This window comes from Lissotriton vulgaris, chromosome 6 (genome assembly GCF_964263255.1).
Source record: "Lissotriton vulgaris chromosome 6, aLisVul1.2, whole genome shotgun sequence".
Lineage (NCBI taxonomy): Eukaryota > Metazoa > Chordata > Amphibia > Caudata > Salamandridae > Lissotriton > Lissotriton vulgaris.
The window spans coordinates 423780721-423805688 of NC_141694.1; the positions used below are offsets into that span (position 1 = coordinate 423780721).

General features: G+C 43.4%; 1 protein-coding gene across 1 annotated transcript in view; it reads left to right on the forward strand.

Annotated features, from left to right (window-relative positions):
- TINAG (tubulointerstitial nephritis antigen) overlaps positions 1–11075 on the forward strand; it is a 975673-nt gene extending 964598 nt beyond the window's left edge. Inside the window, exon 11 of the mRNA XM_086926440.1 lies at positions 10699–11075. Within this exon, the coding sequence (XP_086782566.1) occupies positions 10699–10827 (129 nt within the window). The 3' untranslated portion in view covers positions 10828–11075. The remainder of the gene's footprint in view (positions 1–10698) is intronic.
- Positions 11076–24968: the final 13893 nt, after the last annotated feature.

Genomic DNA, 24968 nt, shown 5'->3' on the forward strand with positions numbered 1-24968 from the left:
ACCTTAGCCACAATTTTACTGTTCAGATTTAAAACGAAAAGGGGTTGATGGTAGTGCAATGGCAGGGATCATTGCCAGGTTAAAACAATAGTGTAAGAACAACCATGTGAAGTGTAGGGGGTAATGTACCAATGGCTAAAGAGTTGTTACACAGAGGTATTAGATTGGAAGCCAGTTGCTGCTTAAAAGCCTTACAGAAGGCCCCAGTTAACACCCCCAGTCCCAGTGCCTTGGAACCATTGAGGGTGTCAATAGCCTCCTCTACAGTCAGTGGTTCACTAAGCAATTGGTGTTGGCAATCTGTAAGCCAGACCATTGTGATTTCCTCAAGATATGTGGAAATCTCAGATTGGATGTTTGTTATATGAGATGTATAGAGACACCCATACTAATGTTGCAACTCATCTCTCTGCCCGCAACACATGTTTCCGAGTATGTTTGTAGTTCAGTCACATATTCATGTAGCTGATTTGGACACAATAGCCATGCAGGCATTCCCCTTCCCCATAACAGTGGACCCTTATGTTTTTCCCCAAATTTTCAACTATCAGCAAGATCACAGAACACTGCCCACAGGACGGATTGCTTGTGTAAGCAAGGATCCCCACTACCCAAGGCAGAAAAATCTATATACCGCAGAGTATTCCCAACATGTTTTAGTTGAGTAAGAATATCACAAAGAATACCTGTGTGTTTGGAGATACATGCTCCGTGAATATAAGCTTTACATGCCTCCCAAAGGGAGGCCTGCATCAAGACCGTTCTCATGTTAAATGCTATATACCAAATAACAGATTAGAGAATTTCACTGCGGAATACCGGGTCATGGAGAGCTGCGCCATGGAACCTCCAAGTGCATTCCAGGCCATATCCATATGGATCTGCAGCTGAAGAAGGACAGGACTGTGGTAAGACAGTCTCCACAGGAGAACACCAACATCAGAGACCCACAGATACACATTAGCTGAGAGGAACCAGTAGTCCTGTCTCATACAAACAGAATCCGAGGAAGAGTAAAAAGGGAATCCTGTGGTGGACGGATAGCAGGAGTGCTAGGCGTCTTGCAGCCAGTATGTGTCAGAATAAGTCCAGGGCGTGGTGTTTGTCACTGAGTTGTAAACTGGTAGCGTCAGCTTGTAAACATTGCAGCATATTGAGACGACCACCAAGTATTATATGGCCAACGTCCAGCTTATCCAAGTGGGCAGAGAGATCCTAAAAGAATTCAGACTCTTCTACATTCAGGGCATAAATGTTAAGCAATAGAACGCGTTTATCAGCAAGATGAAAGATATATCAAGTACCCTATTCATGTTGGAAAATAGGTATTGAGAAAGTAAATGTGTTTAGAATGGGCAGGTAGCATTTGATGATATATTAATTGTGGGATGTTTCACAACAAGCAAAGATTGATTGACAATATAAGATTAACAAAAACAAAACATTAATACCCTCACTCCCCACCCAGACATCTAGGGAATCACAAAAAAAGAAAACAAGAAAAAAAACTCCCACTAGATAGAAGTTGGTGTTTACCATGGGGATGTAACAATAACTCAGCTAACAACCGGTCTAGTTATGAAAAGAGCCATGCAACGTGGGTAAGGATCAACTGTAGATATAAAATTGTAGCATGTACAGAAATATAATGGAGTAGTTGCTAGTGCCAAATAACAAAGAACTTGGTAGGTGTATCATATATATGTAGCTCACAGACTGGGCTATAACAGTCATGTTGGCTCAGAGTGACCGGGGAAAGACAAACGCTGAGAAGCATTCAAAACAATATGATCAGGCGTAGTCCGCCGGGGGGAGGGAGACTTAAAGGAAAGGTTTTCCACGGAATGCAGTTACATTCGCTGGTGTTTCAAAGATACAGGTCTTCTCATTATGCTTCACACGCAGGCGGATTGATAGAGCATTGCATACCGGAGGCCTAATTTACAGAGAGCGTTCTTGACATCACTAAATTTGCAGCGGGTCTCCTGTACCATGGGTGTAAAGTCCGGATATAGCAAAATGTTGGCACTCTGAATATGAAGTGGACCCCTCTCCTGTGCAAGATGAAGGGCACCTTCCCCATCCCTGTTGTTGAGAAGATGTGCTATGAGATAACAAGCGGAAGCACCCTCTGGGGGCTACTGGCCCAGGCTGTGGTGAGCAAGCTACAAAGTAAAGGTGGAGGATACATTCATGGTCAAAAAGGTTGATAAAGAGCTGCTTGATAAATGCATCCGGCCGGGCCATGTTGGCAGTTTCTGCTATACCGGAAATACAAATGTTATTTCTATGCAACCAGGCTTCAAGGTCCTTGTTCTTAATAGCAACTTGTTTCAGAATACGTTCCATCTTGTCCAGTCATTTCTTCATGGTTTTGAATGTTGGGGAAATGGGTCTAGAGCCTAAGCAGTCCTGTAATAATAGAGCTTATATGGTGTAGTTTACTCGTTCTTGACAATGGGAGACCCTTTCCCCATTACTGGTACAGAACTTGTAGATATGCAAGAACTAGTAAGACAAATCACTTGTTCTCTGTAACAGATTCCAATTTATTTCATAGTACTTCAAGACCTGAGTAGGACATTTCACAGCCAACACGTTTTTCACCCCCTTACACTGGCCATCCAGCCTGGGGCTTCCTCAGGGCGTTATAGGGTTAAGGTATATAATCATATCTTTTCCCTGTGATGCATACAAGTCAAATCTAGGGATAAGGAGATGAACGTCTGCTGGTCTGTTTGTTTGGATCTGTCGGCATGGGCCCTAGTCTTCCCAGGAGATCATCTCAGATAGTAGAATGCAGCATGCACATGCAGGGCAAATGTTCCAGCAGGAAACAATCCACACTCCCAAGCCTATGGGGGATCTGTGTGGCCGAGAACACTACCTCCCTTGCAAGGTCGCACCTACAGCATCAGCCTAAAGCATAATAGGCAGTAGGTCCAGGGCTACCCCAGGCACATGGAGGGACCGGCCACGAGAGCCCCTGACAGCAGTGAACACGGGCACTGTCCTAGCAACTCCGCAGCCAAGGGACCTCCCCAGCCCAGTTGGGAGCTCCAATGCTGCCCGTGGTTACAGCCACACATGACAATGCAGGCCAGGCAGCACCCAGGCCAGGGGCAATGAACATCCCGCCCTTCCTTTACCAGGCCCAAAAACGTGAGGAGAACCAGCACCAGCTGGGGTAATCAGAGCCAGCCGGGCAGTCTGTCCCGGAGTCAAAGGGAGGTGGGAGCCACAGGCAGCACTGGCGAGATTGGGTGATCTTGGCCTCAGATTCACCCACAGATCCTGTCAGCACGGGGACTCCGAGGCTGTGCTGGGCCACACAGGCCACCCAATGCTGAACTGGTAGCCTGCAGATACCGGTCCTGCTCAAAAGCGCCCTCCACGGATGTTTCGTACTTCAGCAACTGCAGTGGTAGATATTTTCTGTTCAGGAGGCAATGATGGCGGAGATTCAGCAAATTTATGGCCCACCATCGCTAGAGCCTCACAAGATTGTTGCAACCTTGGCGGCAGGCGTGGCTACACCCCTCACTTGATTATTTTCAATGGAGCTTCCAACATTCCAGTGTTCTAATTTAGTTTTATTTATTTATTTATTTATTTATTTAAAGAGTTTTATATAGCACTGGCTAGACCCATAGGTATCCGAGCGCTTTACATGAGAATCAACAATGTAACAGAAAAAGATCAACAATAACACAATACATCAAAAAATAGGCAATACAATTAGGAGAGGAGAGAAAGGAGAGAGAAAAGTAGTGGAGGGGGAAGGGGAGGTGAGAAAGGGAGGATAAGGGAAAAGACAAAAAGGAGAGACAAAAGGAAGTCTGTCTAAAGATCGACTTAGTAGGTGACCACCAAGGAGGGAATCCACGGCCCATCTCCGCTATAGCTAAACCAGGTAGCTCCATCGGGCATCAGACAAAATATTTCAGTCTCAATACATTGGGAGAGGAGAGATGGAGAGACATAAATAGAGTGAGGATGTGGGAAGAGATGACAGGTGAGCCAAAAGGAAGTCAGTCTAAAGAATGACTGGGTAGGTGATGTCCAAGTAGGGAGTCCCCGGTCAGTCTCCCCTATAGCTAAACCAGGTAGCTCCATCGGGCATTAGACCAAATAGCAAGATCTCAATTGACGAGGGAAAATTCACAGATAACAGGGTGGGGACTAAGGGCCAGGACAGGTGAGGGCAAAGATCAGGGGGGAGGAAAGGAGACAGGTGAGGGGGAGGAAAGGAGACACAGCAGGGAGACGAGAAGAACTGTGCCCAATGTTCGGCTGGGTAGGTGCTGGTCGAGGGGGTGAGCACAGGCCAATCTCCTCCATAGCTGTCTAGCAGCTCCACCGAGCATTAGCCATGTAGCTCAGGTCTCAGCGGTCAGGAAAAATAAAGATAACAGTTTTGCAAAGTTACATTAGATACCGAAGCCTAGTCAAACATAGAATAACACGTCCCAATAGAGGATGTGGGAAAGGGGGAGGGGGAGGGGAGTTGAAAAAAAGGGTCTGGGAAGCAGGTCAATTCTGGCAGACTGGTAGTGGAGGAGCAGTACATCATGAAGGCCCAAAAAGAGTGAAAGGGACAATAGCACAGGTGGAGTTACATAGTCATTAAGTCCAGCGCCAAATTCAATCACTGAGTTGGGTTATCTCGGCAAAGTTGGGGGACCATAAGGAGGGGGTGAGACAAGGAAGCCCCATAAGGGCAAAATCAAGTCTGGAGGGGAGAGAGCATCCGATTGGGGGCCATCCCAGGGCAATGGACGGGCAGGCGGCCAAAGGCGTGGACCAGCGATAAGCAGTGATTGAGGAACCAGTCAAAGGCAATCAAGGTGGAGTGCCCGGAACCACAGTCCCCAACAACCTCAGCATAAAATGGCAGACTCCCAGATCACCAGAAAATGAGTGCCCCAAAAAAATCTGAGGAGCAAAAACCAACCTCCAAGAGCAGGACTGGTTGGGGAAGGCAGGAGCAGGACCAAGAGGAACGAAGGCTGCTGGAAATCGGTACCACGTGGACCAACGTCTCTCAGGTTGTCAAGAGAAGTTCGGCAGTAGAAACCCGACCCTGTCTGCTGTAAAGGCGGGGGAAATCTGAGTCGGGGGCCCTGACTGCAGCCTCGATGAGGTGTCCAGACATCATGTGGTAGACATGCCCAACCTACCAGACGCTTGTGTATTTGGATCAGAGTGTGAGGTTGTAGGGAGGAAGGTTTCCCTGATACATTCAATTGCCGCCATCTTGTCAGGCAGTGCCAAGAGTGAGATCAGGGATGTTGAGGGGCACCTTAATGGCCATCAGCGGCAGGAGACAGCCGCCGTGGAAAGCACATATCAAAAACAGCTAGAATCAGATTGCCCTGACCAGTGCGCAAAATGCAGGACGTTCAGCATACATAAGGAGGGGAGTGCCAACATCACAAAGTTAGGAAGTGATCACGGATGCTGAACTGACCAAGGGTCACTGCCGGCAAGCGTTTAAAATGAACAGTACCTTGGGAGCACACTGAAAGACACCAGATGCCGCAGGTGCTCCAGTCTGGCTGGGGCCCCACCAACCCGATGACTCTGATTCCAGCACAGAAAGGCTCCTCCGCCGATATCCAGGCGGGACGCACAGGAGCAGTCAGAGTGTGACCTCCGATCCCATCCCACGAGAAACACCGATCGGTGCGTGCCGTGGATACAGGGAATCGCAGACCGAACAGCACCAGGGTTGAGTCCAGGTAAGGTAGGTGACGGCCAGTGGGGAGTGGGGCAGCCAGCTCATCTCCTCTCAGCAGCAGGAAGCTCAGTTGAAGCAGCGGCCATGATGGTTGGTCTGGAAATCTTCAGGGCGGCATGTACAGGGGCGAGGGCAGGCAATCACACCTGTTGAATGCAGCTGGTGATAGGCTCACAGGAGGATGAAGGTAGTAACAGTAAGATGGGCTTCCCTGAGACGGAGGAAGTCTGCTGACAAAAGCGGCAGGGGGGGCCGGCAGAGCAACGGCCGGGCTCAGGCAGGACTCTGGCACAAGCAACCCCCCACGGGTGAATGCGATGCCGCTCCAGAGATTACTGGGGGAAGCTTGATATGCAGCCAGCAGGAGGCTGAACAGGCCTCCCGCCCGTATTATGCTGCGCTCAATTTCTAAAGTCACTGCCAGCTGCCGCAGCACGCGCCCCTCTCACTCACCACCTCCAGCCCAGTACTTCAGTCCACACGCCTCCTCACATCTGCTGTGATGTTCTGCCGCATTGCCGATCCTCACACCGCCGCCATTACGGAGCTGGAGCGTGTACCGCCTCAGTCTCCGAGGTCCAATTTAGTTGCTTCCGGGCTCATTCGGGTCAGTAGCCGCTTATATTGCCATTGGTGCCCACTTCTGACTTGTCGGCCATAAGGGAGTGCGGGATGCTTAATGACTGCCAATTCGGCACACGGAGCTTCAGAGCTGCGCAGCCATCTATGTAACTATACTGCTGAAGTCTCAGGATGCTAAACTTCTGGCATGGCTTCTTCCTAGGCATAGGTGAGTGTGGTCTCCTTGCTGAAGATGTGTTCAACTCCACACATGAGCCTATTTCTGTACTTCATAAGCTGTTCACTTTTGGTGCTTCTTCTTGTTGATGGTTATTTGGTGGCTCTGAACCAAGGTTTCCTGTCATTTTTTGCTGCCTGTTGGTTGGTTTCCAACTTGGTATTTTTCTCATGCATCTAATGATGAGTACAAGGAAGATAAGAAGTCCTTATCTTCCTTGTCGGCTTGATTCCGATTCTCCCTCCTAATGGCCTCCTCTGGTGGAAGTAAAGACGTCCCTTACTTAGTAGTAACTCACACCTTGAGAGCTCCCAAGACTCAAGATGGCAGGTTTATTATTGCTAGTTGTGTGGTACTGACAAGTATTATCCTTGATGGAAACACACAGCCGTGGGGGCCAAGGGTGGCATGCCCAGTACAACTGGTATCCTTTAGAAAGTAAAGCAGTGTTTTGAGGAAGGCTAAGTGAGGATCCAACTTTGTAGGGATCACCAGACTATGGTTGCAGGACATCCTAAGACACTCTTAGTTCCTCTCCAACCAATAGACTAAAGTTTACCAGGCCCTAATTCGATGAACCTATTGAACTATTTTTGCAGTAGTTCATTGTTTGTTACATTGCAAACAGATCCAAACTATTGTGTATCAGGACATTTTTACGGTATTAAAAGTCTTTTGCTGCACTAAATATGAGCTCTGAAGGCTGAGGGTGTGTTTGGGAAGTTCTCTTGCATCTAACTCTGTATTCCAAATTGAAGCAGGCACTATATTGTCATGAAACAAAAGTGTGGTAGAACAAAAGTAGGACTCTATAGCAACTAAAAAGGTCATAAAGGAATTGTCCTAACACCATGTTTGTTCCTGCAAAACCTTTAGATGTGCTTCAGACAGACCTGCCATGAAGGATTTTACAAGGGGTATAAACAGGTGGGGCACCACTCTTATCCTGCATATTCTTTTGAGCTCTGATAAATCATCTCTGCCCATTCAGATCAGCCTACATGTGTTCTCCTGGGAGTACCTATACACCCCATTCACATCTCATTCAAGGCTGAACACTGGCTAAGAGTAGCTGAAGAGCGAATGCAAGTTAGCCTCCTGAAAGCTCAGGAAAATAAAGGACAATTTAAAAAAAGTTACATTTCTTTAATAGTTCTTAAAAATCTGACTACTTAATTGAATTGGAATTTTAAAAGCTATTAGAAATAGAGGTATCATTGTTTTTATTTAGCCTTTTCCCTTTCCCGAATTAGCAATATTAGTTTTAACAACGCTCTGGTTTTTGACATAGGGCTGATAGGCCTGCCACAGTGAAAATAGCTGTCAGGGCCTTGTCACTGTAGGGACATTAATACATTATTTTTCTACATTTTCACTTTTAGATACCACGGACTCTACCTTGTGGGCTACACAGCCTACATAGGAGCGACTAAATAACATTTAAGAGGGAGCTTTTTTACCTATCAAAAAGGGTAATTTTAACAAGTTGTACTGCATGTTTGATCTGTAGCTGTTAGACTACAATGGTAGGCCTGAAGCCATGCTTTTCTTGTTCACTGATGGATCGCACAATAAGGGCTGCAGCCCACAAGTTACATTAACCTTTCAATGCTATAGGAGCAGTTTCTGCACCGTATACTGTGGCCTTAAAGGAGAGTTAAATAATCCACACAGTGATTAGCCAAAGTATACATGTTTTAAGGATCAGAGCAAATATATGCGGCACTGGACAGCGGTGCCCCAGTGTACATAGTCTAAAAAAACAGCAATACAATTTAGAAAAAGTGGGAGCGAGCATGCAAAAAGGTGCATTTACTCACAGTAATCATTTAAAAAGTTTGTGCCTATCCTGAATTCCGAAAAACACACAAGGTGATGAATGAAATGTTGCACATTGGCAAAACATTCACCCCCAGTCACAGATCTGGGTTTAATCCATCGTTATTTTGCTCACCACGCCACCGCAGTTCAGATATGGCCATATGCAAATCAGTCTTGACCCTGTACCTCATGGGAACAGTCCAGCCCAAACTGCCAAGTCATGTCTTCCCTGGACCGGAATCAAGCATCCTAGGAGCGGATTCTGGCTATCAGCCGTCATCAGCCAGGATAGCTTGACTCCGGTGGCGTAGTGAGCACGGGACCCACATCTGGGCATACCCTTCCCACTTAGGGTGAACAGCAAAACACACAAGGTGATGGACGGAATGTTGCACATTGGCAAAACATTCATCCCCAGTCACAGATCTGGGTTTAATCCATTGTTATTTTGCTCATCACGCCACCCCAGTTCAGATATGGCCATATACAAATCAGTCCTGAGCCTGTGCCTCATGGCAACAGTCCAGCCTGAACTGCCACGCCATGTCTTCCCTGGACCGGAATCAAGCATCCTAGGAGCGGATTCTGGCTATCAGCCGTCATCAGCCAGGATAGCTTGACTCCAGTGGCGTAGTGAGCACGGGACCCACATCTGGGCATACCCTTCCCACTTAGGGTGAACAGCAAAAAGTTTCAGCACTCTGTCCATCATCTCCTTGTGTTTGCTTTGTTTGCCTTAAGTTGGCAGGGTATGCCCCGACGTGGGTCCCTTGCTCACTTCGCCACTGGATTCAAGCTAGCCTGGCTGATGAGAGCTGTTAGCCAGAAACCGGTCCCAGGATGCTTGTTTCCGGTCCTGGGAAGACATGGCATGGCAGTTCAGGCTGGACTGTTCCCATGAGGTACAGGGTCAAGACTGATTTGCATATGGCAGAGGGTCAAGACTGATAAACATATGGCTGTTTCTGAACTGGGGTGGCAAAGTGAGTTATAGACCGATGATGGATTCAACCCAGATCTGTGACTGGGGGTGAGTGCCTGAAAAGTTTCAGCACTCTGTCCATCATCTCCTTGTGTTTGCTTTTGTTCACCTAAGTTGGCAGGGTATGCCCAGACGTGGGTCCCTTGCTCACCTTGCCACTTTGCCACTGGAATCAAGCTAGCCTGGCTGATGACGTCTGTTAGCCAGAACCCGGTCCCAGGATGCTTGTTTCTGGTTCAGGGAAGACATGGCTTGACAGTTCGGGCTGGACTGCACCCATGAGGCACAGGGTAAAGACTGATCTGCATGTGGCTGTGTCTGAACTGGGGTGGAAACATGAGCTAAAGAACGATGATGGATTCAACCCAGATCTGTAACTGGGGGTGAGTGTCTGAAAAGTTTCAGCACTCCGTCCATCATCTCCTTGTGTTTGAATTCCTGGCATGCTTGTGGCCCTCCATAACCAGAGTTTAGCACCCATTATTTAGATGCTGTACATCAAGCTTGGAGGTCATGTGAATGTGATCACACAACCCCCATTTATATAATGTGGTTTTTCATTTGATTGCGTCATAGAAATCTTCCACTCACTGAATGTATAGATACAAAGCAGTTGCTGAATGTATTTGAAATTGTAGGTCATTTTGTGAGTTTGTTTTCCTTGCAGATATATGTATCATTTGAAAATGGTGATGATAAGGAGGAATCTGTATTCTCCCCACTGATGGACACAATTGACTCTTTTCTGTTTAGTTGAACATGATTACAATAAAATGATCACATCAAGTGAAAAGTTGTTCGTGTTATTTTAGTGCATTATGTTATTCATTAAATGTGAATGCCATGTTGTACACTGGATAAATGACAATGAATGCTGTTTGGTTGTCTTAGGCTAATGTGGTTCCAGTCCATCTCATGGGTTTAAATCTTGGCTGGAGTTTTTGCCGAATCCGTATTTTGGAATAACCATTCAATGAGATATCAAACAATGCACTTGTACATTCTTCCTCAGTCCCATGTTCATACATTATCCCTACAGTGTTAAAATACTCATGCACCCGATCCAGCCAACCCTACACATTAGCCGTTGATGAAAACCCTGTATGGTGCAAGTTACCAATAAACAGTGATTATCACATTTGGCAAACGTTATGTTTACTAGGCTGCTTTTGTGGCAGGCGTATGTAGGTACTTTGTCCAATTGCCCTAATCATTGTTGTACATTTCTCCATAACATTATATCCTTTATCCGTAAAAAAAAATATTGAATCTTTGCTTACTCCGTATAGTTTTCTTTGGTGCACAACAGTACTTTTTCTGATTGACTTAATATTTTGTGTCCTTTCTTTCCCGCAGATTGTCGCCAATTCTTGGGGAAAGTCTTGGGGTGAAAATGGCCATTTCAGAATTATACGTGGAGAAAATGAGTGTGGGATTGAAACAATGATCATTGGAGCCTGGTGTCATCTCCTGGGCTCGAAATGAACTAGAAATACGTTTTGAAAATTTGCCCTTGTTTCAAAATACCTGAAAATATTACCAACCAAATATGCTTATCTATTTTACTTGATGTTTGAGCAAAATGTTTTGGTCCTGTGCTGTCAATGATAATGTTATAATAATTGATTCAAGTTGTCGAAATGTCATACCAGACTCTTTTTAGTAATGAAATACGGGTTCAAATATAATACTGTTGTATGGCAAAATAAACAAATCAACTTTATGCAAAACAACGTTTCTCAAACTAAGCTTCATTTCATGAGTAGTGTGCCTTTTCTCATTACAGTAAAAATATCTGAATATATATGTTGATGTACGTTTTTGAGACCCTTTAAATAGCCCACCCAATTGATGTATTTATATAATTATTTATGTTATATGTTATTTTTTTTATAATATTATTTTGTCAGCTCAGGTCGTTGATGATTGTGCATTAACTGGGCCTTCGGCAAAAAATTTGACATTGAAAACCTATATGTGGGAGCTGCCAGCTCTCTCTAGAGCCAACATACATATCTGAAAAGTATTTCGCCTTTTGCGAAATAATTTTGAAACATGTTAAGAATAGACTTATTGTTGTACTTCATTTTGAATGATGTATTTAGGGTATTCATAAAACACTGATAAACTATAACGTTAGACATATTGGCCAAATGGCAGTGTTTCATGAAGTTTATTAGAATCTTCCAGGAATGTATCTTGACTCTATGTCTCTTTTCATTATCCTTTAGAAACGTTCAAACAAGAAGCCTGAGTCACGTTTTTTCCTTCCCCCTTTACTTAAATTGTCATCTGCTGCAAATTAGTGACTGTTTGCTAACTGAATGCCTGTTAACTCTTGTGCCGCACTTTAATATTTGTAATCTCTTTGCACTGACATCATTGTACTACGGATGAAAGTAAAATTTAAATGGAAATGAAAGTAAATTCAATATTGACCTTTGATGTGCAAGATATGCCAATTTTGTTTCCATCACTAAAGTTCAAAGGAGTTGAAGTCACTCTAACTCTCTTTGTGACTTACAAAGGGTATCATGAAGTGAAATGAGGTTCCTGCAGAGAGAAAAAGACAAACACTTTTGTTAAGTGTTCAGGGAGACTCCTGCTACGACAATAATGTCCGAAAATCCATGCTTCCAAGATATGGTGGAAAAACAATGTTTAAAGAAAACGTTGCTTCATCTTCTTCCTAGGACATGCAATAAAGCTGACGTAAAATATAATGTGGGGCAATTTTTTAAGTCACATTTTTGGAGTTAGTATATTTGTAGTCTGGCTACCAGCTCTTCTTATAGTTCTATTTGCAAATTCATTAAGGCTCTGTCTTATTATGCAAGTCCACCAACTCCTGTCCATTCCTAGTTCCTCTTTTGTCTACTCTTAAATGCGTACATTGTTTGTATGTGCTGTGGCTTCATATTCCTCTACGTTAATCTTTTTCTAGATTTTATCTCATGTAGGATATATTTCAGCTTCATTTTGACTCTTTTATCTAGATCTTCCATTGCGTGGAATTATTCACTGTTGCACTAATTCCACCACAGGCTGACTACTTGTGGCAGCATGTCCTACAAAGTTATGTTTCTTCTGAGTTGGCCATCTTCTGAGATTATTTTCTTCTTGTTCACTGATTTGATCTTTCCAGGAGGTGAGTGGTTCACCATTACTCCACCTCGTCTCGCTTACTCTACTAATTATATTAGGGCATATTGTATTGAATTAGATTTGACTTGGTCTATTTCAGACCTGATCATTTTTGTATTCATTCCTTTTTTTGTGGCAACTTTCATATCCATCCTGGCTGTCTCTTCTTTTTGCCTTTACCTTCTTTTGACAATAAATGGTAACTCCTTTCTAATATTATAATGAGAATTGGGCTTATTTGATCCTTGCTGACTATTTTAGTGCTTACCCCAAAGTAGGACTCCTGTAGAAACCAACTTTAAGGCTTAGAAAAAATATAAGTTTAAAGACTTGGATCAACTGACGCTCCTTGAAAAAATACAACCTCAGCAGACTCAATTTTGCTATTTACTACTGTTGTTGGCACCAAAGTCAAGGGTTCAATGAAATCTCACAGGAAGCACCACCATCCATCAGGAGTACAAGTGAATGGCGTGCTCTGGAAGCTATCAAGGATTTCACCTCTAGAGAATCACTGGAACTCAACTTATTAAATCTTTCTCAGTATACCATTTATGCTAGATCTCTCAGTCGGTGTACCCAAACTTCTGGAGCATGTATCACACACAGCCTTGTTATTGTGAAGATATGCATTTGGATCAAGACAAACCACAAATCTCAATCTGTACCATGCACTTGCATGTCAGATTGAAAATGCCCCTTCATCTTGTTCTACAGTCCCCATAGATATACATTGAAATTAACTTTCCCAATAAAACATTTTATCCCTACAAACATGTGTGATGAAGAGAGTAAATACTTACCATGTCCCTTATAGGAACTGGAGAGTTAGGATACAGAGAACGCATGGACACAATTATTCACAGGAGGAAACCTGTAAATGAAAACATAAGCAATAAAATGTAAAAGATAAATGACAATTAGATCAAACAGTAGCAAACACAGCCTACAAGAGTAGAAAGGCAGGCAAAGCAATGACTGAAATGGGTGGGGGGGATAAATAGGAGGGAATAGAAACAGAAGAAGTTCAGAACCGCAGCCTTAAGGCCCGCGGGCGCAGGGTACGCCTAAATCCCCGGGGTTGACCTGCCTTGTCAAAAACAGAGACACGGACTCTCCGTCTGGCGTAGAAGATGGTATTTATTAGCTGCAGCTAGTACAGTGGTCTTAGAAGTCATCAGTACAACGAGGTTCAAAAGAGACTGCCTCTTAACTCCGTGGCGCACAGGTTTATATATGATACAATACAATGCAAAATGCAATCACACACGAGCATGAGCTATAGGCAAACGTTATAGACAATGTTTTAAGACTAAAGCAACTCAAGTTCCCGGTTCTTGTTTGTCATTCGACCCCTTAAGTAAATCACAAATGAATCCACACAATTCGATTTACAAGCAGAGAAAACACAGCTGTGTGTTGTAGAAGGACAGTTAGTGAAACAGGAGAATGCATGAGACGTGTAGCGAAGGACAGCAGAGAAGATAACTTAGAGGAAAAAATGGTGTGAAACGCCATGTAGTCCGGACGGGGATTAATCAGCTCAGACAGGAATTAGTGTACTCGGCCAGACCCTGACACTCATCAGTAAACATAGGCGAGGATGCCACCTGACACGCAAAGCAGAAACTACAAAAACATCGCGTTCGCCGAGCTGCCTGAGTGAGGGCAACATAAAATGGCGGCGATCACAAAATGGAGGCTGAGCACGAATGAATTGGTAATTTACAGAACCTCAGCCCCTCCTTTTGCCATCACTCAGGCAAAAACAGACCAACTCATGCTAATCTGAGTCAGAATCAACACTGATGTTCATGAGATCTTCAAGTTGTTGCTGCACCATCATTCTAATATTCTCTGTCTTCTGAGCAGCTGATCGTGGAACACATAAAGTAGCCAACAGGCCACAGACTGCAGGACCACACTGAACGCATAGGCAACAAGAGAATATGACGGCTAAAATTGCTCCAAGGAACGTTAAGATCTTCCATCCCCAAGTTGACAATATTCCCCAAAACCATCCCAAAAAAGACCAATCTCCTTCGTCCTGATGAATCGACTCGGAGACAGTGTGCAATTTGGAAATAGCTTGGTATACTGCTGGAGCGTCATCTGGAATATAAATGCAGCAACTAGATCCAATCAATCTACAGACACCACCTCGGTCTGCTAAGATCACGTCTAACGCAGTCCGATTTTGCAGCGTCATAAGACGGTCAGCTTGAATTTCTACTGTAATGTTACCTATCGCACCTGCAGTAACATTGATAGTGGTCTCAACCACTCGAACCAGTTGCCTGATGTGTCTACTATTAATCATCGGGCCCCAAAAGGGAAGGAATCCTTTAAGAAAATGTCCTCCCTCTTGTTCTGCCGTGTCTTTGGCATCAATTACACCTCTGCTATGTCTAACTCTGTGGTGGTCTGACGAAACCGTATATGTAGGGGAAAGAAGAAAAGCTACGTAGCACGTTCCAGAAAAGTTGGAAGGTAGCCAAGTATGAGCTCGATCGTTACAAAGAAAATATGTTCCTTGAGACGGAACTAATGGAGGAAAATCAAGAGATCAGAAAATATATGTGTATGCACATCTCTGATTTTCGTCGGCTTTCTTGCTATTGATTTGGAGACAAAAATTACCTTTATGGGGCACAGTCCATACTAGGGAGGACTCGCCCTTTTTTGTTTTGTCACCAAGAATAGAGACATAGTGGGTAACATTCCATCCATCATAAGCCTTCTTCTCATCTAATGGAATCTTACTCTTCTCGATAATCTTGCCATTACCACTATTCCTTTGATTAAGGAACTGTGGCTAAAATCTAATCCGTTTCCAGATGTTCTCACAGGGCTTCTAAGTCTGTTGTGGTATGGAGCTGAAAACATTGTCAAATAGGCCCAAGCTGAACCTTCGTATGAGAAAGGAAGAACCAAATTTGGCATTCCCTTTTGTGTATTGTGTGGCATGAGTCCGCACACCCAACAATCAGTCATATTAATGGCCAACTGATGTTGGTGCAACAACTGAACAAACGTATTATTCATATACTCGGCTCTCCTTATCTGTTCATGAGGGGGTAGAGTATGCATTTTGTGTGAAAAGACAAAGACGAGAAGGCAAAGGAGTCGTAGAATTAACAACATTTCTTGATTGCAAGACATTAACAACCCAACCTGTGCAAGCTAATAAAATACACAAAAACATAAGAACACACAAAGTTACGCCAAATCGACTACGTAATAATTTACAATATTTTGATCTAATTTCCTGCTTCCTATTTACCCTACCTACAATTGTTGTACCATCCATCATTATCTAAAAAAAATGTCGCTCACAGCACTCTTCCTCAATCACTCAGCTAGTTACTTCTGTACATTCTGAGGCACTAGCCACTTACTATAAGAACAAAATCAGATTACAGTCTGAGTCTCCTACCGTGACCCTGCGACGGAGACAGATGGCACATCTAATACTAATGTCACATTAGAAAAGCAAAACCCCCCCAAAATTGTCCTTTAATCAATAAAAGAAGTGTTCAATAAAAAATATTCAGTTCTTATTCGTTGGCCCTTAGACGTAAGTTGTAGCGTGTTTTACTCGGCACGGTCTGCTCCTTAAACAATGTTTCTGGATTCGTAGTGTCTATTCGACGATGTACAAGTACTGTAGCTTGAAGAATATCGTCATCAGCTTTTTTAGACTGAGTCCCACAAATCTGAGCGTCACTGAATGGAACAAAACAAGGAACCGCTGCAGTATCCGATTCTCTTACACCACTGCGAATCCACAGATCAAAGGGTAATGGAAGTGGCACCTTTTTACAGTGCACTCCATGTAACCAATTTTTCTTTCCAACTACTCTTAAAGCCGTGTGAGTGACGAGCAGAACTTGCATAGGCGTAGACCAATGAGGCTCCAAATTCTTAGTCTGTTGAAAATTTTTCACACAGCCCCAGTCACCGGGCAAGATGGTGTGACCTGGGTCTGTGGAGGCCTCCGGAAGAACACTTTGTACCTGTTGATGAATAACACTTAATTTAATTTAGTACATTATTTGTCTGTAACTTTTTTTAAAAAAGCCATCTGTTTCAGGAAAAGTATGGATGGATAATCATGCTGTGAATGTTTTAGGTACTTTTTAAACAATATAGTAATTTATGTTTTTAACTAAATACTGCTCATGCTTATAGTGCCCGCTGTACTTTCTTTTTCTTTGTACTGTATACTGTGTCTCTTACATGTCATATGAAATGAATTGTCTGGATTGCTTTTTAAATGTGCACTTATGAATTGTACTTTTATGATTATAATACCTACAATCGAATAAAGATTTTTGAATTGAATTGAATAATTTAGTAGTCAGATCATGTAAATAGTCAATTAACAAAGGATATGGTATGTCTGAGTATCTTTTGGGACGGGGGACGCCCCAAACATTAGCTGGGCGTCCGAATACTACTTCATAAGGGCTAATTCCCATACGAGAGTGCACAGTAGTTCTGGTTGACAAAAGAGCTAGGGGCATCGCGTCAGGCCAAGCAAGACCTATACTGGCTTGAATCTTCGCCAGCTTAAGCTTGAGCGTACCATTGTAACACTCAACCAAACCCGCTGACTGTGGATGGTTTGCCGCATGGAATTTTTGTCTAATTCCATGACCCAAACATACTTTCTGCATAATCTGGCCCACAAATTCACTTCCATTGTCACTCCAGACAATGAGCGGCAAACCAAATCTAGGAAAAAATTTCTTAATTAGTACTTTAGCAGTTGACAAAGCAGTGTTATCGTTCAAGGGGAAGGCCTCTATCCAGTGGGAAAAGGCACATACCACCACCAGAACATACTTGAGGATGTTGCAGCGATCCATATGAATGTAATCAATCTGCAACACCTCGAAAGGATATGACAGGGAAGCAAAATGACCTGCTGGGGTTGGTGTGCCCTTTCCGGGGTTAGGCATTAAACAAACAATGCAACGTTTAACCACATTTTCTGCACATTTCAGGATTCCTTCATTCTGCCATACTGGAGCCAAGAGCTTGCAAATGCCTTTTGCACTAATTTGAGCTGGGCCATGAGCCATAGTCACGACCGGCAACACATAAGCGTCCGGTAACAACCATCGCTGATGTTCCTGACAATTCTGTCCAACAACCCATTGAGTCTAACATTCCCGTCCTTTCTTTCCACATATTTAATTCTTTCTCAGTAGCTTCTCCCTGAATAGTTTTCACACTCTCAATCGTGTCTTCACACATTCCAATTTCCCTCACCCAATTTTCAGGACCTGCCACATACATTCGACTAGTGATGTTTCTAGCTGTAGCTTTCGCTACCTTATCTGCAAACGCATTTCCACGACCCACATCGTCTGTAATTTTTTTATGTGCACTACACTTTATGATCGCTATCTGTGCAGGTAAAATAAGTGACTCAAGAAGATCAGTCACTAACTGACCATGTTGAATCTTTGTCCCGTGGAATCCTCTCTCCCTTCACAACTTTCCGAAACTATGTGCAACGCCGAATGCGTACTGACTATCCGTGTACACATTCACTCTTTTTCCCTTCGACAGCACACACGCTCTAGTCAGGGCTATCAATTCAGCTGCTTGGGCTGAATTATGTCCAATACGTGCCATCTCAACAATAGTGCATAAGGTGGTAACAGTATAGGCAGAAGTGGTTTCTCCATTCAGAAGCTTAAAACAAGAACCGTCCAGCCACAGGATCCCGTCCGGGTCCTTAAGCGGAGTGTCCTTCAAATCAATCCTCCCCTTCGTTTCTTTTTCTGTTTGAAGAAAACAATCATGCTTTTCCTGATCGTCTTTCTCATCCGGGAGTGGCAACAGTGTAGCTGGATTCAACATGTTACATGTTTTAATATGTATATGGCTCGCTAGCAGTGTCAGCTCGTAACCAGACAAACGAGCACTCGTGAGATGCTGGTTCTTGGTTATATTTAACAAAGTATCCACTGCATGTGGAACCATAACAATGAGTGGGTTATCCAACACTAATCCGGCAGACTGTCCAATAGAAATTGCGGCAGCTGCTGTAGCTCTGAGACAACTGGGCAAAGCTTTAGCTACTAGGTCTAGTGTAGCGGAGAAATAGGCACATGGCCTCTGCTTATCTCCGAATTGCTGTGTCAACACTGACAACGCGCAACCTTCTCTCTCATGCACATACAATGTAAAGGTCTTACTATAATCTGGGGTACCCAACACTGGAGCGGAACACGGGGCAGTACGTAAGTCAACAAAACTTTTCTGACATTCATCCGTCCAAGGGAGCGGATGGGTTGTATCTTTCAATGTTAGTGCCACCAATGGCTTCGCCAAAAGTGAAAAATTGGGAATCCATTGTCTACAGTAGGAAGTAATACGTAAAAACACACGTACTTCTCTCTGTGTGGTGGGTACAGACATCTGTGAAATAGCATGAATACGTTCTGGGGTCAATTGCCTTCCCTTTTTCGACAAGAGATGACCTAAGTAGGTCACTTCTTGTCGGACATACTGAAACTTGGAGGGCAATACTTTATGATTCAAAACAGCCAAATGATGCAACAACGCAACAGTCACATTCCTACACACATCTTCTGTATCAGCAGCCACCGGTAAATCATCCACATACTGAACAAGCGTAGCGCCTGGAGGCAAAGAAGAAGTATCGAGTTGACATTTAAGAGCTTTGCTATAGATGGAGGGACTTTCACAATAGCATTGAGGAGCTCTCCTAAATCAAAAACTTCGGCCACCCAAAGAGAAACCAAAGATATCTCTACTTTATTCAGCAATGGGAATGCTAAAGAAAGCGTTCTTAAGGTCTATCACCGAGAACCAAGTCGCCGAAGCAGGAATCATTGTCAATAAAGCTGTAATGTCCGGAACAACAGGGAACTGTGGTACCACTATTTTATTGACTTCCCTCAGGTCAATGACAAATCTATAGACAGGAGGCTGTGAAGAATCCGTCCTCTTAAGGTTCGGAAGAACAAAACTGTTACAAACATTGCCTCTAGTCTCTTCGACCACACCTTTCTGAATAAAGTCATCAACAATAGCCAACAGTGCTCTCTCTCCGTCACTAGAAATACGATATTGGGGAATGCGTGGCATTCTAGCATTATCTTTAACTGTGACAACATACGGTGGGATCGCAAGACGACCCACATCATTCTTGCCTGTGGCCCAAAGGCTTTCTGGGAGAGAAAGTAACTCAGGTGGAAACTGGTCCCGTGACAAATACATGGGGGACATCAATCTCTTTCCCAACGTGAGATGCACACCGGAAGGGGAACAATAAAACGTTGCATGCAGTCTTTTCAACAAATCCAAACCCAGTAAATTCTCACCACAACCTGTTGTCACGATAAGTGGAGCTTCCAAGTTATAAGGACCAATCGAAACAGGTAAGGGGCAAGAAACTGGATTACGGACTGGAGCGCCAGAAAATCCCACAGATGTATTTATTAAGCCAGACAAAGGTGCCCCAGGGAGTTTAGAAGAAATGATAGAACTTCTCATCGCACCAGTATCCAAAAGAAACAGTTCTGAAACACCCATGGTATTGACAGTGACATACGGCCCATTTTGATCTACTGGAATCGACACAACTCCCTCACTTCGTCCATGGCTGTCCTATTCAGTCTGAAAATTATCAGCTCCCTCCTCAGTGTAATAATCATCACTGTAATATTGCGTAGACGGAACTGTCTGCCGATCAAAGTAATTGGAGGTAGATGGGGTAAGAGAACGCTGCTCCTGGGAGGACGCACCTAGTCCTCTACCTCTAGATCCTGTCTGAAAATTACCACGACCTCGGGGAGCAGACATCCCATTATTACGCTGTAATAAGACCGGACAACTATTCTTGAAATGTCCTTCTTCACTACAATATGCACACTGATTATGACCTAATGAGGGTCGCGGCGTAAAATACTTAGGCTTTTGTAACAGTCTCTACAGCTGTGGAGGCTGCTGAAACTGAGTTTTGCTGATGCTGATTCGAGCGAGGCGGTTACGCCTGCTGCAAAAGCACTTTTGTTTTCAAATCTTTAGTTTTTCTTCTCTTGCTTCTCCTTCTCCTCCTTATCCCTATTCTCGTAATACTGTGCAATAGCCAATATCTTAGCAGGAGAAGAGACAGCCCATGCACTTTCAGAACTCATTAGTTTATTCGATAACTCGGGAAGCAGATTATATACAAACTTGTCCACAAACAATTGCTGGCCACCCTCTACACTCAAATCCTGACCACTGTGGTCTATAACCGTTTCCTCAAAGTGAGCGAAGAAATCCGAAACGCTTTCATCTTTCTTTTGCTTACATGCGGCCAGCTTATCCCAATTTACTCACACTGCAGGCATCATTGTCTTCATCAATTCAATTATTCAACCTGGAAGAGCCGTAATCAAATCCTCTGGTATTGCACCACCCACCTGATTAGCATCCGCAGCTCTAATAGCAGCCCAATCACCACTCAATTCAGCTAAATGATTTTCCCTACAAATCCGTGCCCATATACCTTGTGGAACAACAATTCCAAATAGCATATCAATGTTGGCCAAATTCATAATACAAGCGTCAACTGTTTGAGACAATTCTTTGTAATATCCAGCAGGATTTTTACAGGGGTCGGGAAGAGTTTGCTTAAGCGCCAATACTTCAGACCTCTTCCAGGGTTCGTGAACCCATATATGCTGGAAATGAGCAGGGACAGGAGGTGGACCAACCACCGCTTCTCTCCATACGGGAGGAACTTCACGCATCGGATAATTCTTGCTACCTTGCTTATTAGCGGGATCAGCCTCGGAAAAAGACAGGGATAAAAACATAGTTCGAAACGCAATGAGTCCACTCACTGCCTCCTCAACTCTATTTCCTACAATAAAACCCTTATCAAAATCAGCTTGTAATTTCAGTAGTTCCGAGGGAACTATATCTAACTCCAAATCTTCCCAACCTCTAATAAGAGTTTGACACATAATGTTGAAAACATATCTCTGTGTGGGCTCCCCCCATTGGCGAAAACAGCTCATATCTTCAGTACTATATTCTGGTCCATGCTCAATCCATTTACGAACGAGAGAGCCTAAAACTACTTTCTCGTTCACAAGGGGAATTTGACCACCAGATTGTCGTCTAGAGAAAGCTGGAGACATTTGTATAGACCTAACAAAAGGAGAAAAGAAATTTGAAACAGCATCTGCTATCCTCCTCTGTGAAATAGGAGAATCCCTCAAGAGTGTAGGAGGTGTCACAGATGTAGAAGGCAGCGAAAACTGAAACGTAGCAGGCCGAAGAGTAGGAGCGGGAGAAGATGGGGGCTGAAGTACAAGCCGAGAAGGAGGAGCAGAAGCAGGCAAAGAAGCATTAAGGGGTTGAGCTGGTTGCAGGGCAATCGGTAACTGAGCAACCAGTGGTTGTGGGACAGGCAGAGAAATCACAGCTGTGTGTTGTAGAAGGACAGTTCGTGAAACAGGAGAATGCATGAGACGTGTAGTGAAGGACAGCTGATAAGATAACTTAGAGGAAACAATGGTGTGAAACGAAACGTAGTCCGGACGGGGATTAATCAGCTCAGACAGGAATTAGTGTACTTGGCCAGACCCTGACACTCATTAGTAAACATAGGCGAGGATGCCACCTGACACGCAAAGCAGAAACGACAAAAACATTGCGTTCGCCGAGCTGCCTTAGTGAGGGCAACATAAAATGGCGGCGATCACAAAATGGAGGCTGAGCACGAACGAATTCATAATTTACAGAACCTCAGAAGGAAAGACTGAAAAAAGCTAGGACACAGACAGAATCACAGAGCTGTAATGGTATTCAAGAAGGTGAACAGTGGATGATCTCTGAGGAACTGGAGAGATCGGAGGACCTTGCCACCAAACAACACTGAGAAACACCATACCTGATGTGGACTGCTAGCAACAGAAAAGTAAAACCAATTTCTCAAAGGATGCCAAGCAGCTGGAGTGGAGAAAGAAATGTAGTTAATAGAAAAAACATGGAAAAGGAGCAGCCAACAACAGACCAGTGGGAGGAACCCAAAAACATAACCTAAAGAGAGCAAATGGTAGTATACAGCACAGAGAAGGTGGCAGCTACTATTGCTGCACTAACGGAGAGTTATAAAAACCGTTCCTTGGTTCCAGCTACGGTTTCCACTGCTGCCCACCTCCTAAGACCAGCCACCAATGTTGGTCTTTACATATAAGCATGTTTACACAGATGTGGGGAGGCAAAGCGTATCAGTAAATTTTCATGGCTTCAGATGCCATGGCATCTGAAGCCATGAATATTTACTGATACACTTTGCCTCTCAACATCTGTGTAAAAAAGCAAATGGTAGTATCCTTGGTTCCACCAGATGAAGCCTGTTCCTGATTTTTCCATGATTTGAGCACAGGTCATGGACAGGCACGTACATCTGGGATATGTTGGCAGAAAAGATATGCGGATAGCCTGACGAAAAAGGAGACAAAAGCACTTTCAATTTATGTTTATTGGGAAAAAGTGCAATACTTAGAAAATGTTTTTTCCTCTACTGGCTTTTTTCCGTGGATTACATTGAAGAAAGTAATGCTGTAAGAGTAAAAGGGCCAGTCATAGAAGCCGAAAGCCTACGTATTCATACTGGTATGTTTTCATCTTCTTGTATCTTTATATCAATATCAACACACGTTTTCTGGCTGGCTGCTGTGACTTTATCTTTCTCAGAAAGCTCTTGCCCTGGTTTGGAAGTCTCCTGCATTACATATTCCTTGGTTTAATACTCTTCTGGTGTGTTTGTCCCCTGGCTTTCAATTCTTGTAGGGAGGCCTCCTTGATGTCATTTTAAACCTACCTCTTCAGAAATGCCTCTACTGTGCCTTGCTTCCTCTCTTCAACCTAGCTAATACTTATCATATTCCTCTTCTGGCATTATCCTATTTTATACCTCAACCAAGCTGGTAATTGAGACCTAACATTTGGAACCAAGAGACTATTTTCAGTAGAAATAACACAAAAGAAAGAGGAAGATAAATGTATGCAATAAGAACCGAAGCAATAATGTGGTGTATCAACAATAACCGATTTTTTCAGGTTATATACCCCTCCTAACCAGTATTCTTATGAGGTGCATCTGATCTCCTATTGGATTAAAGATGTGGCCCATCCAGTACCAATTCTGTTGCGAAAGAAAACAGAACAGGAAACTATGAGAGAGAGAATTCTACAAAGATAATATAACATCAAAGCCACATCATAATGGAGAAAGAAATAAAGATGATCAAATAATGAAAAAGTAGAGCAATTGTAAATATTATTTTGAATATTTTCTCCGATTCCACCTCCAACATCCTTCATTTGTCATTTTACTTGTTAAACTGTTGAGCACTTTAATTAAATGTTGCTTAGACAGTTAAGTCCTCTATTGCTTTACAATTGCTATTGTTTGGTTTAACTCCAACACACACCATCTTAAATATTTTGTACCAGTATTGTGTCCTTCAAAAGCCATTGCTAACAAGTTAAGAAAGGTTACCATCATTGAATCCTCCATGGCTCTTCCAGCTTGGCTAGTGTGTGAACAGTCACAATCAACACAAACACTTTGAGCTTGATTTAGGGCTTGGTTCAGGACGATTGCATTAAACTGGTGGTACTCCCGCCCAGACAAACTCAGGTTTTCCCCACATTATTTAGAGTTGATGGAAGTGCTGAGTTACTATTGGTGGCTCTTCCACTGGCTCTGCTGAGCTATAGGTCACAGTGACAGTCCTCTTACCCTATTTAGGGTGAGACTAATGTCACTCTATTTTCCCACCATTATCCACATGCAAGGATGGAGGAAACATACATTGAAATGTCCCTTACTTAAAAGGAAAGAGTTGCCTGTGGAATGAGTTTGTTTTCTCTGAATACTTACAAATCAGTGCCCTCTCAGCAAGCCTTCATTGCTATGATGCGAGCTGAGGTGGCAGTGGATCATTTCACAGCCTAGAGATTCCCACTAGACAAGCAAAGATGTTTTTTTTTTAACTTTATTGCGTTTTTTTCATACCATAAAAGTACAGTAAATTACTTTGGTTACATTACGAGGGTAGGTTTTAGGGAGGGTATGTGTCACAGTCAGAAGCAATTCGGGCAAAATCCAAACAAGATAACAAATATCAATAAAAAGTTAAAATACATAAATATTAAAACTTTTTCCTTAAATTTTTTTATATATTTACAATTCTAAAATCCTAAGTGCAAAAAAGATTTAATCACCAGATCACATACGGCAGTAGGAAGGGAAAATACTATACTTTCTCTAGTCATGGAATAATTTAGGGGTTGGAACACTATAGTCCTGATAGGTAGCAGCACCATCTCAACTGAAGGCATTCACCATTATAGTAGATTTCTACGAATCAGCCACATGGCAAATAGGAACTTTGTTATTGCAACCACGTTTGAGGGATTAGAATCAGTTCTTA